The 13,846-nt window shown below is 42.4% G+C and overlaps 1 protein-coding gene across 1 annotated transcript in view; it reads right to left on the bottom strand.

Annotated features, from left to right (window-relative positions):
- The window catches only part of LOC149450248 (vitellogenin-1-like), a 201,681-nt gene that overhangs the window by 106,228 nt on the left and 81,607 nt on the right, over positions 1–13,846 (bottom strand). Inside the window, exons 14-17 of the mRNA XM_089692207.1 lie at positions 9,166–9,290; positions 8,952–9,059; positions 4,308–4,427; positions 3,560–3,743 (exon numbers count right to left, since the gene is read on the bottom strand). Of these exons, the coding sequence (XP_089548333.1) occupies positions 3,560–3,743; positions 4,308–4,427; positions 8,952–9,059; positions 9,166–9,290 (537 nt within the window). The remainder of the gene's footprint in view (positions 1–3,559; positions 3,744–4,307; positions 4,428–8,951; positions 9,060–9,165; positions 9,291–13,846) is intronic.

A 13,846-nucleotide genomic window follows, 5' to 3' on the forward strand; every position in this document is an offset into this window, starting at 1 on the left:
AGTCACAGGTGACCGTACTGTCTGGACAGGCTGGGTCTAAGGTCAATTCATAAAGCGGCACTTAAAACACAACTATTCTCTCTCTTGACTTTTTCCTCAAGAAGTTGGTGGAGGCCAACTCTGAGGCTTGGTTCACACTATTGTGGGTGGAAGAATCACACCTGTTCCCATACCTGAAACCACCCGCAGCTAAAACGCGCTGCTATTTAAAAATGTGCAGGAATGCCAATCATTCTTAATGGCACCCCCACGCATCTAAAATTGCATCATATTTGTTGGTGCGGGAATCACTGAGAAATTGCATTGTGCGAAAGCACCATGTGACTTCCCGGCAGTTGTGTTTTGAAAATGGTGCAGGAACCTTTTTCCTGCATGAAACACAGGTACAGCAACTTATTCAAATGAATGGGCTGCCGTGCCCACGCAAATGCGGCACACAGACCCGCGATACTCTGGGAGTTGATGTTGACAGATCCAGCCACTCGTGTGACCTTAGACTGCTACTTCTCATTCATTGTCTAATTACAGATTTTAGGCAGTGGAGACGCATGTGAACCAGATAGTGTGAACCAGGCCTACAGGTCATACATAGAAAGCTGCAATCCACATTTGTAAGCATACCTATAACTTTGATCAAAAGTCTCTGACCTCACCTTGCCCCCACCATGCTCTCCTTTAGGGTCCTTTCACACAGGATGGACCCGTTTGCACAGCAGGGGGAGCAAAGCGGATGACAGCTCTGTGTCCATTCTGCTGCTGCAAAGCAGAAACAGAGCTGCTTGCTCTCCCCAATGGGTAGTCGGATGAAAACGAACCCCCTGTCTGTTATCATCCGATCCGATCTAACGGATGGAAGGAGAATTGGATCCCCATCCGTCCTTTTTTGGTGGATCGGATGTCGGCGGGTGTAAATGGACCCATGTCCGTTTACACCTGCCGCTCCATAGAGGAGAATGGAGGTTCCGATCAGGTCTGCCTGAAAAACGGGCAGGCGGACCCGATTGGAACATCCGTGTGAAAGAGCCCTAAAGCTTTTTGTACACTGATGATCATGAAGGATGGCTTTCCAACTGTGACATACTAAAATTGAACAATTAGACAGGAAAGAGCAGGGTGATGACCTCACATGCCTAAGGGTGGTTTGGAGTGTCAATGTTAAGTCCCGGGAGGCACAGTGCAGCATCCAGCATGTTAAAATGTACAGCAGGCTTTAATACATGCTGGATGTGTCGAGTGGTACTTCTGTTGTACTTTATATATACACTATATTGCCAAAAGTATTGGGCCAGCCCTCCAAATCATTGAATTCAGGTGTTCCAATCACCTCCATGGCCACAGGTGTATAAAATCATCACCTAGGCATACAGACTGCTTCTACAAATATTTGTGAAAGAATGGATCGCTCTCAGGAGCTCAGTGAATTCAATCGTGGTCCCGTGATAGGTTGCCACCTGTGCAATAAGTCCATCCATGAAATTTCCTTGCTACTAAATATTCCACAGTCAACAATTAGTGGTGTTATAACAAAGTGGAAGTAACTGGGAACAACAGCAACTCATCCATGAAGTGGTAGGCCATGTAAAATGGCAGAGCGGGGTCAGCTCATGCTGAATTGCACAGTGCACAGAAGTCGCCAACTGTCTGCAGTCAATAGCTAAAGACCTCCAAACTTCATGTGGCCTTCAGATTAGCACTACGGCAGTGCATAGAGATCTTCATGGAATGGGTTTCCATGGCCGAGCAGCTGTATCCAAGCCTTCCATCACCAAGTGCAATGCAAAGCGTCGGATGCAGTGGTGTAAAGCACACCACTACTGGACTCTAGGGCAGTGAAAATATGTTCTCAGACAAATCACGCTCTGTCCAGCAATGGAAGAGTCTGGGTTTGGCGGTTGCCAGGAGAAAGGTACTTGCCTGACTGCATTGTGCCAAGTGTAAAGTTCGGTGGAGGGGGATTATGGTGTGGGGTTGTTTTCCAGGGGTTGGGCTTGGCCTCTTAGTCCCAGTGCAGGGAACTCTTAAGGCATACCAAGACATTTTGGACAATTTCATGCTCCCAGCTTTGTGGGAACAGTTTGGGGATGGCTCCTTCCTGTTCCAACATGACTGCACACCAGTGCACAAAGCAAGGTCCATAAAGACATGGATGAGCAAATTTGGGGTGGAGGAACTTGACTGGCCTGCACAGAGTCCTGACCTCAACTCAATAGAACACCTTTGGGTTGAATTAGAGCAGAGACTGCGAGCCAGACCTTCTCATCCGACATCAGTGCCTGACCTCATAATTTGTGCTTCTGGAAGAATGGTCAAACCTTCCCATAGACACACTCCTAAACCTTGCGGACGGCCTTCCCAGAAGAGTTGAAGCTGTTATAGCTGCAAAGGGCGGGCCAACTCAATATTGAACCCTATGGACTAAGACTGGGCAGCCATTAAAGTTCATGTGCGTGTAAAGGCAGATGTCCCAATACATTTGGCAATATATTTTATATCTCTACTGAACACTGACACTGATGTACAGTGTATTGCAACATTCCTGAACAGTCCCGCTTGCTACAGCATCCAGTCACTGTATATTTCAGCCTGTCAGCTTCTGGCAATGGGGTTGGATGCTTGCACCTTCATTTTCCAAGCTCTCGAATACTCTGGGAATTGGAGACAGGTCAAGCCACTCGTGTGCATGAGGCGTTAGACTGCTACTTCTCATTCATTGTCCACTCACAGGTTTGAGGCAGAGGAGATGGCCTAGCTGTGTTGCTTAACTGCAGCACTGAAAAGTCAGGTCACCGAACCATATGTGCTGCTTGGCATGGGTGTGTAAATCTCAAGATTAGATGGACAGGTTTAAAAATCCTTTCACAGATTAGGCTACATGTACACTGGAACCGCCTTAGACATTAACTCTACTAGCAGCAGAAAAAAGCTAAACGAGGCAAAAACATATGTAAATGTGGTACTATGTTTAGCTCTTGGAATTTTAGTAATTTCATTGGCCAGAGTACTTTGGCAAAAAACCCACCAAAAACTCCTAAGCTCATGTTTAGAAGCAACAGTGTACACAAAGCCTTAGGCCCAGGTTATACCAGCGTTCAAAGCAGGCGTTTGAGAGGCGTTTTTAACGCTCCTCAAACGCCTATGAAAATGATGGCAGCACACAGTGCTGTTCAGACTGAAGCGCTAGTATGTCAAAATTGACGCCTCATGTCAAGTCAGGAGGAGTTGAAGCCTCCCATTCAAGTCTATGGTGATGCTCCTCCAACGCTTGGCAAGTGTATGTGGGGCATTTGCGAAGCATTTGCAAGGCATTTTTGAGGTGTTTGCGAGGGTGTTAATGCCATTAAGTTCATTATAGGCATTTGTGGTGTGTTTTTAACGCTTGTAAAATGACTATAAAATGCCTCAAAACCTCACATAGGGTGTATGGGGAGCATTTTCAACGCTTGTAAAACACCTCTCTAACGCCTGTCTAATGCTACAGAGGCATTTGGGAAGAAGAACAAGCCCTTAAACAGTTCCAACATATTTCAGCCATGCGTTAAGCTGTTTCCCCAGCATTTACCTTGTAATTGCACCCTTGTAACTGATGAATAGTACAGGTTGGTTTCCAGCGGTAGACCCACACATGTTGGGACGATTAGGCGATTTTCACTTGACAGTAAAGGCTTAGACCAGTGTATGTCCAAACCCGTCTGTAGTGCCTTCACAGTCGCGTGTAATAGAGCAAGCTTGCTACTGGGAAAAAACTAGACAAAACAAAAACACACAAATTACACTAAAAGTTGATTTATGGTCATCTCAAAATATAAATAATGACCCCCACCCTTCCACTCCCATCATAACCACTCTAATTTTTTTTTTTTAACATAAAGTTTGATTTGGTCATATCACTACTGTTCTCCTTGCTGGAGGCTCTGACACGAGGAAGCAAAGCCCTGTCTCTGCCAAGATGGCCATCTCCACACAGACCCAGTGCAGAACAAGACATAGTAAGTAAACGATCAGCAGTAGGGAGACCACAGACAATACAGGTTGCTAGTCCTTTGTCCTCCACCTGTCTTCTTTTTTTGGGCAAAACTTCCAACAGTTCAGTTCCTCTTTATTCCTTGGGCCTCAAAATCCTGACTTTTATGCCTTGCCTAACCTCCGCACTCAAGACAGAATTGCAAATGAAAGTTAGGTTTGTATTTCAAGACTGAATTTTAAATCTTGGAGTGTACCTTTAATGTAGCCTTAGGTTAGATGTGTTTGATAAATTCTGTTTGAGGACAGAGGATCAGAAGCGTCCCTTCACAGTCTCCATTGCTCACCTTGAGGATGCCTTCTATTGAGTGTTTGTTTAATTCTTGATAGATAAGTTCTTGTCCAAACATTTTAAGGTGCGCAAAAGCCAGAGGTTCATCCGAAGGTAAAGGTTTCCAGTCGTGCAGCTGTGCAGAAAGAGAACGGTGTGAATTGGTGTGTATTGTATAGGTACATCAAGACCTTTATTTGATAACATAAGGGAAGGTAATACTGAACTGTAACCTCCAGCTACCAATCAGAAATAAGCTTTCCATAAATGAGCCAAGTCAGGCTAATAAGAGATGATATCTGATTGGCTTTTGAGGGTTTTTAGTGCCTCATGCATATACAATAGTCTCCCTTTACCTATGCTGTAACAGTGTAGTATCACAATGGTACTTCTGAACATCATGGGTAATGAAAAAATAAAGTCTTCTCTTTTATTTAATAGATATTTATGTGAAAGTGATCAGCTGAATAAATGGAATTTGCACAATACTGTGTGTATATATATATATATATACAGTATATGCATACATATATACACAGTATTGTGCAACTTAAATTTATTCAACTGATCACTTTTCACATAGATATCTAATAAAGAAAAACACGAAGTACCAATGTAATATATATATATATATATATATATATATATATATACACACACATACAGTGTATCCTTATATGTAATCCTTATATATATATATTTGTTTTTTTTAATTAGGTTGGATCCTCTGATTCCTTTTGTATTGAATTGTACTGCAAATGTAACATCTCCCTGCTTTTTGTAGAGTCCTAACTCTTTGCATTATATATGCTGTATAATAATATTACATATATATATATATATATATATATATATATATATATATACACACGATGTAAGTAGTTTTCTTATCCTGGCAGTGTCTGGACACTGGGTGGCACTCTTGCATTGATATGGAACATTTTTAGGCCTGAGATATCGTCATCAGATGAGCAGTAAGCAGCAAGGTAGCAGAGTGCTAATATGCTAATAATAATAAATGCAAATATGATGAGTAATTAGAACTACTTCAAAATTAAAAAAAAAAAAATCCTATAGAATTTTAGATTGTAAATTCCTGTTGGATATCGATTTTGTAACTGTGCTGTTTCCCTATATATTGTGCAGCTTTGCTCAAACTCTTCATGCTTTCTAAATCCTGTATAATATTAATTTTATTGTTGTAGGCTAATACAATAAAAGAAGCAAAACTACCATTTTATTATGCTAGGACTTTAGTCTCTCAACAATGAGATTCAAAGATATATACGATTATAACATTACAACATAGTATAAGATTAGCAAAAAAGTAGGCACAGCAAATTCTGGCTAACAGGATTCGAGTGCAGGTAAATGATTGTAAGCTCCAAGGATAATGCCCTCCTATCCAGGGGCGGACTGTCCATTTGGAAACTCGGGCACTGCCCGAGGGCCCGGGGTCAGTAGGGGGCCCCATGAGATGCCCCTGGTACCTTTTTCATAGGCTTTTTTGAGTTTGGGCAAGGACACAGGGGCCCCATGATCCCCTATTGCCCGGGGGCCCCATGAGTTGTCAGTCCGCCCCTGCTCCTATCCCTCTTGTATTGAACTGTATTGTTTCTGTATTGTCTCCCTTTATACTGTAAAGCGCTGAGCAAACTATTGGCGCTATATAAATCCTGTATAATAATAATATTAATAATGAGTCTATACATGCTAAGAAGGATGTTAAAGATGTATTAGTCTTTGCGGTAAATCAAATCAATTAAAACAACATTCAACATTTAAAACCAATACATTGACCAAACTCTTTGTGTATCAAACTGCGTTGGACTAAGGTAGCCTGTTGTATTTGTCAGTGCTCAACAACAGATGAAAAAACTTCCATCTACCATATTTGTAACATAGTGCATCACAACACAAGACATAGATTCCCTTAAAATTGAACCAAAGTCCACTATACTTACTCCCTTTTTTCATGTCCCTCAGCATCAAAGACATCTTTGCCCAGTCTTCTTCTAATTTTGGCATCTTCCTAATTAGCTGGCCTAGGATGATGAAACTCCTGTGGGAGTTTATTCATACCAGCACCAAGGCATGTCAAGAATGTACACTGAGCTAAGTATGTGCAGCTCAATGTACATTCAAAAGAATCATTGGTGGGAGGCAGATAAAAAGTATTTATTTAATTGGTTCTTTAAGAAGAAAACAGAAGGATTTACAATTGTTTGATTATCTATCAAGATTAAAGGTCTCAATGCATGTGTAGCAATCTACAAGTTTACAATCTAATTATACAATGTCTATAATCATTGAGCAACCTGTCAGGTTCCTTGTCTATAGAAATACATATGCACCATGCCATTCCTCTAATTGGGTTGCTTACAAAAAGCTATGACCAATGTCACAACTGTTCTCCTTGTTTTTCTTTTATTGGGAGGTTAAGGAAAAAAGATTGTGATGATGAAAGAGGTAATAGATGAAGGCTATGAAGAACAATATACGGGGTCATCACATGATAGGGACATTCATTAATGAAGGATCTGGAGAACAATATTTGGGGTCATCACATGATGGGACATTCATTAACGAAGGATCTGAAGAACAATATATGGGATCATCACATGATGGGGACTTTAATAGATGAAGGATCTAGGCCAGTGTTTCTCAATCTTTTTACAGTCAAGGAACCCTTTAAAATTAAGGAAAATCTCAAGGTACCCTTTAACATTCTGCACAATCTCAAGGCACCCCATTCTAAAATATAAAAAACTATTCTAATAGTTTTACATAATGCAGCAACATCCACACACGTAGGACACCAACGATAGAGGTGATTTATTCTTCCAAAGCAAATATTCCTTTGCAAACTGGTACTGACTGACTAGTATTCCAGTGTTTCTCCCTTAGTTTCTCTCCCTCACTCAGCTAATGTGACCCCATTGCTGATAAAGAGGGGCAGGGGAGGGGCAAACAAGGATGCTGTGCAGGCACCTAATATCATCCTTATGAACTAATTATGTAATTGGTTATTAAGGTGCTGGTAGGTTGTAAAAGTGTGCAATGAAATCCTATGGCTTTGTGCAACTAAAAGGCAGGCTCCATCCACCTGCTGGCTTGTATACAATTTTTGGGCAGTTTTTAAGCATATTGCCAAGGCACCCCTGAAAATGCCTGAAGGCACCCCATGGTGCCTGGGCACCCTGGTTGAGAAAGGCTGACCTAGAGAACAATATATGGGATCATCACATGATGGGGACATTCATTAATGAAGGATCTGGAGAACTATATACGGGATCATCACATGATGAGGACTTTACTAGATGAAGGATCTGGAGAACAATATATGGGAGCATCACATGATGGGGACAATAGAGGGAGAGAAAAAAAAAAGAAAGAAGGTGGGGCAGAAGGGGTATGGGATGGATGTCCCCTCCTACTCCAAAGTCATCTCCATCTGCCCTTAGAATGTTGGTATTCAAAGGTTATGAGACCTGGTAGTTATGGTTTTCTGGATCAGTTGGGGTTGTGGTATCTTTAAAAAAGGAATTAGGGTGTCAAAATGCGAAAGTGTTTCTCTTCTTGATTTCTTAAAGCTATGGTGAGATTCTGCATTTGCTGGATCTCACTAATTCTGTCGTGCCACTGTACGCGTTGGTTTTTTTCCCCACATTGCCCATATACATGTCATAGTTGCAGTCAGGAGGTGTTTGAAAATGGAGTTTTTGTAATGTTTTATCTATAAAGGCATATAGTGTAGTAGGTGGACCGATGGTTTGTTCACAAGAGATATGCCTGTCAGGGTTTCAGTAGTAATTTTACTGTATTTCAGATTTCATGCAGTCTGGGGTAGTCCTAGTGAGAAGCATTTATTACAGAAAAGACATTCAATGTCTCTTCTACATTAAAGGCCTTCCTGAGAACATTTTAATGAACACTGAAGTACCACTAAAAGAAAATATTTTAAATACTGTAGCATTAGAGAGGTCACTGGCCAACATATTGTTACTCTCTTCTTAAAGGGAAAGTTCCACCCTAATTTGGGATTCGGTTTGGGGGATTACAATAACACATTGTTAAGGGCGCTCAAATGTCATCTTGGGCCCCAATGCTAGCCAAAATCAGGTGTACTGGTGGCCAGTGGGGGAAGTTAAAAAGGGACTAGGACTTCTACCCTTTGAACAAGTATAAGCCTTAGTTAGTGTTCCCTTTTAATTTAGGACCTAGGTGTGAATTTTACCCCCCTGAATCAGAAGTTAGGCACTCATGAGGTTGTGTTTGGTAATACTGAAAAATAAAAAACAACAACACATTATTATCAGTCTAACTAAGCCTGTTACCTAGAGGGATCTGAAGAAAAGCCAATCACTTGGCAGGTAGTGGCCGATACTACTGAGAACAACCTACCAGGTCAGACCTTTGGCGCAATTTGGGACTCAATCCTTTACATTTCATTTGCTCATCCCAGTAATTTAGCTGACTCTCCCCTTTGTGTTATATAAACAATGTGTATTGCATTGTTTCCTGTTATTGCACAATTCCATGTGGGAGATTTTATATGATTTACATAATTTATATGCGCGGTGTGTTGTTGCACGCTGTGTATAAGTTAATGCTCAGGTTTCATTTCATGGCATTATCTCAGTGCTTGAAAAGTTCCTACCTTCTTCAGCATATCCATAATTTTCTTTATATTGTTCAGCCCGCTACCAGAGGAGAATAAGTGTCTGTTCATTAATAATTCCTGAAGGCCTTCAGCATGGTAGCCGATCTATATGTAACAATGAAATGTACGCATTGAATAACAAAAATGATATTTTTATGGTTTAGTATAAGGACAAAGACATTTTTTCTTTTCTTTCTATTTTTTTTTTTACCTCAAGCAGTTCAGTGAAAACACCCATGAAGTGAATTTTGAGCCTACCGAGAGCAGCGACTGGGAAAACATCAGTAGCATCGTGCAGGATGTTAAATATGATTTGCAATCCTGACATGAGTGAATCTATGAGAAATCAGAAACGTTTTAGTTGTATTTGATACGCTTAGGATTCCAATATTGACAAAGCCAGGTGAAGGTCACAAAAGGCTTGTTCATATCCAATATGATTAATGTGGATCTGAACTCAAAATTTAAATATTTGTTACCTTGTAGGGAACATGTGGAAATGTTAATTGTGCCTTAGCAGCACCTTGTAAAATCTACCTTAAAAAAAAAAAAAGAAAACAGCAGTGCACTTTCTGCTTTTAGGCATTTCTTTGCATTGAGCCTCATAATTGCACAGTATATCTGCAATGTGAGATCATCTAAGGTACTGCTCCCCCTGGCTGCTAGTCTCACCAGATTTGGAGTGAGATTGGTTGATGTCGTTACTGTGCTGCTCACTGTTCTCTTTGCTGGAGAGGAAACTGTACCTGAGAACCTGCAGTGCAAGGATCTCCCTGTCACTGCTTCATTTCAGCTGTTGATCTGTGCTTCCTTCACTTTCCCTGCTGCATCTTGAATATACCTGACTAGTGTTCAAGGAGGACGTTTTAGTATTTTAGTGCAGACTTCTGGGAAAATCAATGAGCCAGTCACACATGCAGGAAATTATAGTTTTGATTCACCCTCAGGTTGCCAAATTGAATTGATTTTGCAGAAAATTACAGCGCTGCACGTTGAAATGGAAAGTTCATATTTAATAACATTGAAGTAGACTTAGACAGGCTCTAACTAAGCTTAAAGTGGCTCTCACCCCCCTTCTAACACCTATAATAACTACCATGTAGGAAGAAGATGCTCATACTTACCTATTCTCAGGGTGCTGGTCATGGCTCCCAGCAGCCGACTTCAGGTGAGAGGAGGGACAACATACAACGGATGCCCCATAGTAAGCCTACGTGTGATGTCACCACCTAGGCTTTCCATCCATTGTCAGCACACTCTCTCCTCTCCCCAAACCCTGCCATTGGGGAGATCACGTGACAGGAACACTTTGAAAATGGGTAAGTATAAGAATCTTCCTTTTACAGGGTAGTTAGAAAGGGGATTTAAGTCACTTTGAACGTGGCATGGTTGTTGGTGCTAGACAGGCTAGTCTAAGTATTTCAAAAACTGCTAATCTCCTGTGATTTTCACGCACAACCATCTCTAGGGTTTACAGAGAATGTTCCAAAAATGAGCAAATGTCCAGGGAGCAGCAGTTGTGTGGATGAAAATGCCTTGTTGATGTCAGAGGTCACAGAAGAATGGGCAGACTGGTTGCTGTGACATTCAGATAGTAGGGTCAGAATTTGGCCTAAACAATATGAAGGCATGGATCCATCCTACCTTGTATCAATGGTTCAGGCTGGTGGTGGTGGTATAATGGTGTGGGGGAGATTTTCTTGGCACTAGCAAGGTGTAGTTAATAAAGTGGCTGGTGAGTGTGTATGCATGCCCGATCATTTTATGGAAATTAAAATTATCAACCTACAGAGGACTGAATTTAAAGGCACCCTGAAAATCAAAGTGAAAAAATAATCCAGCAGGCTAGTCCATTTTGCTGAAATTTCATTGCAGCAACTCAAAATGGTACCCAGTAGTTTGTATGGCCCCCACGTGTGTGTATGCATGCCTGACAACATCGGGGCATTCTCCTAATTAGAGATGAGCGAATCGAAGTAGCCGAAGTGGAATTCGAGTCGAATATCGGAAAAATTTCGATTCGCGCCGAATCCGAAAAATAGCCTACTTCGGACGCGCGAATCGAAATTTTTCCGAAAATGGCGGCGGACATGTGCGGCGACGGAGCGGGGATGTCTGGGAAGGCGCGCAGACAAGGCGCGCTGACCCATAATGCATTCCTCAATGACATGTGATCGCATCAGCCAATCAGCAGCCAGCCAGCCAGCACTGTGTAATGGTCGAGCTATAAATAGCGGCCATTTTGGAATTCTTCATTTGCCTGCAGTCATTGAACAGAGGCAGACCGCTCTGTATTAGGGACAGAGTTAGGGCCACAGAAACGATACTTGGGGACAGAGAAACGTTACTTAGGGACAGAGAACCATTACTCAGGGCCACAGAATCGTTACTTAGGGACAAAGAAACGCTAGTTAGGGCCACAGAATTCTTACTCAGGGACAGACAGAATTGTTACTGAGTGCCAGAGAATTGTTACTTAGGGCCACAGAAACGTTATTAGGGCCACAGAATTGTTACTCAGGGACAGACAGAATTGTTACTGAGTGCCAGAGAATTGTTACTTAGGGCCACAGAAACTTTAGTTAGGGCCACAGAATTGTTACTCAGGGACAGACACAGAATTGTTACTGAGGGCCACAGAACTGTTACTTAGGGCCACAGAAACGTTATTAGGGCCACAGAATTGTTACTCAGGGACAGACAGAATTGTTACTGAGTGCCAGAGAATTGTTACTTAGGGCCACAGAAACTTTAGTTAGGGCCACAGAATTGTTACTCAGGGACAGACACAGAATTGTTACTGAGGGCCACAGAACTGTTACTTAGGGCCACAGAAACTTTAGTTAGGGCCACAGAATTGTTACTCAGGGACAGACACAGAATTGTTACTGAGGGCCACAGAACTGTTACTTAGGGCCACAGAATTGTTACTCGCACAGACACAGAATTGTTACTCAGGGACACAGAATTGTTACTGAGGGCCACAGAACCGTTACTTAGGGCCACAGAATTGTTACTCGCACAGACACAGAATTGTTACACAGGGACACAGAATTGTTACTGAGGGCCACAGAACCGTTACTTAGGGCCACAGAATTGTTACTCAGGGACACAGAATTGTTACTGAGGGCCACAGAACTGTTACTTAGGGCCACAGAATTGTTACTCGCACAGACACAGAATTGTTACTCAGGGACACAGAACTGTTACTGAGGGCCACAGAACTGTTACTTAGGGCCACAGAATTGTTACTCGCACAGACACAGAATTGTTACACAGGGACACAGAATTGTTACTGAGAGCCACAGAACCGTTACTTAGGGCCACAGAATTGTTACTCAGGGACACAGAATTGTTACTGAGGGCCACAGAACTGTTACTTAGGGCCACAGAATTGTTACTCGCACAGACACAGAATTGTTACTCAGGGACACAGAATTGTTACTGAGGGCCACAGAACCGTTACTTAGGGCCACAGAATTGTTACTCGCACAGACACAGAATTGTTACACAGGGACACAGAATTGTTACTGAGGGCCACAGAACCGTTACTTAGGGCCACAGAATTGTTACTCAGGGACACAGAATTGTTACTGAGAGCCACAGAACTGTTACTTAGGGCCACAGAATTGTTACTCGCACAGACACAGAATTGTTACTCAGGGATACAGAACTGTTACTGAGGGCCACAGAACTGTTACTTAGGGCCACAGAATTGTTACTCGCACAGACACAGAATTGTTACACAGGGACACAGAATTGTTACTGAGAGCCACAGAACCGTTACTTAGGGCCACAGAATTTTTACTCAGGGACACAGAATTGTTACTGAGGGCCACAGAACTGTTACTTAGGGCCACAGAATTGTTACTCGCACAGACACAGAATTGTTACTCAGGGACACAGAATTGTTACTGAGGGCCACATAACCGTTACTTAGGGCCACAGAATTGTTACTCGCACAGACACAGAATTGTTACACAGGGACACAGAATTGTTACTGAGGGCCACAGAACCGTTACTTAGGGCCACAGAATTGTTACTCGCACAGACACAGAATTGTTACTCAGGGACACAGAACTGTTACTGAGGGCCACAGAACTGTTACTTAGGGCCACAGAATTGTTACTCGCACAGACACAGAATTGTTACTGAGAGCCACAGAACCGTTACTTAGGGCCACAGAATTGTTACTGAGAGCCACAGAACCGTTACTTAGGGCCACAGAATTGTTACTCAGGGACACAGAATTGTTACTGAGGGCCACAGAACTGTTACTTAGGGCCACAGAATTGTTACTCGCACAGACACAGAATTGTTACTCAGGGACACAGAACTGTTACTGAGGGCCACAGAACTGTTACTTAGGGCCACAGAATTGTTACTCGCACAGACACAGAATTGTTACACAGGGACACAGAATTGTTACTGAGGGCCACAGAACCGTTACTTAGGGCCACAGAATTGTTACTCAGGGACACAGAATTGTTACTGAGGGCCACAGAACCGTTACTTAGGGCCACGTAAACGTTAATCAGGGACAGACACAGAATTGTTACTGAGGTACACAGAATTGTTACTGAGGGCCACAGAACCGTTACTTAGGGCCACGTAAACGTTAATCAGGGACAGACACAGAATTGTTACTGAGGTACACAGAATTGTTACTGAGGGCCACAGAACCGTTACTTAGGGCCACATAAACGTTAATCAGGGACACAGAATTGTTACTGAGGGCCACAGAACCATTACTTAGGGCCACATAAACGTTAATCAGGGACACAGAATTGTTACTTAGGGCCACAGAACCGTTACTTAGGGCCACAGAATTGTTACTCACGGACAGACACAGAATTGTTTCTTGAGGGACACAGAATTTTTACTGAGGGCCA

Source organism: Staurois parvus, unplaced genomic scaffold, assembly GCF_062004578.1.
Source record: "Staurois parvus isolate SC_StPar_1 unplaced genomic scaffold, SC_StPar_1.0 ptg000578l, whole genome shotgun sequence".
Taxonomy (NCBI): domain Eukaryota; kingdom Metazoa; phylum Chordata; class Amphibia; order Anura; family Ranidae; genus Staurois; species Staurois parvus.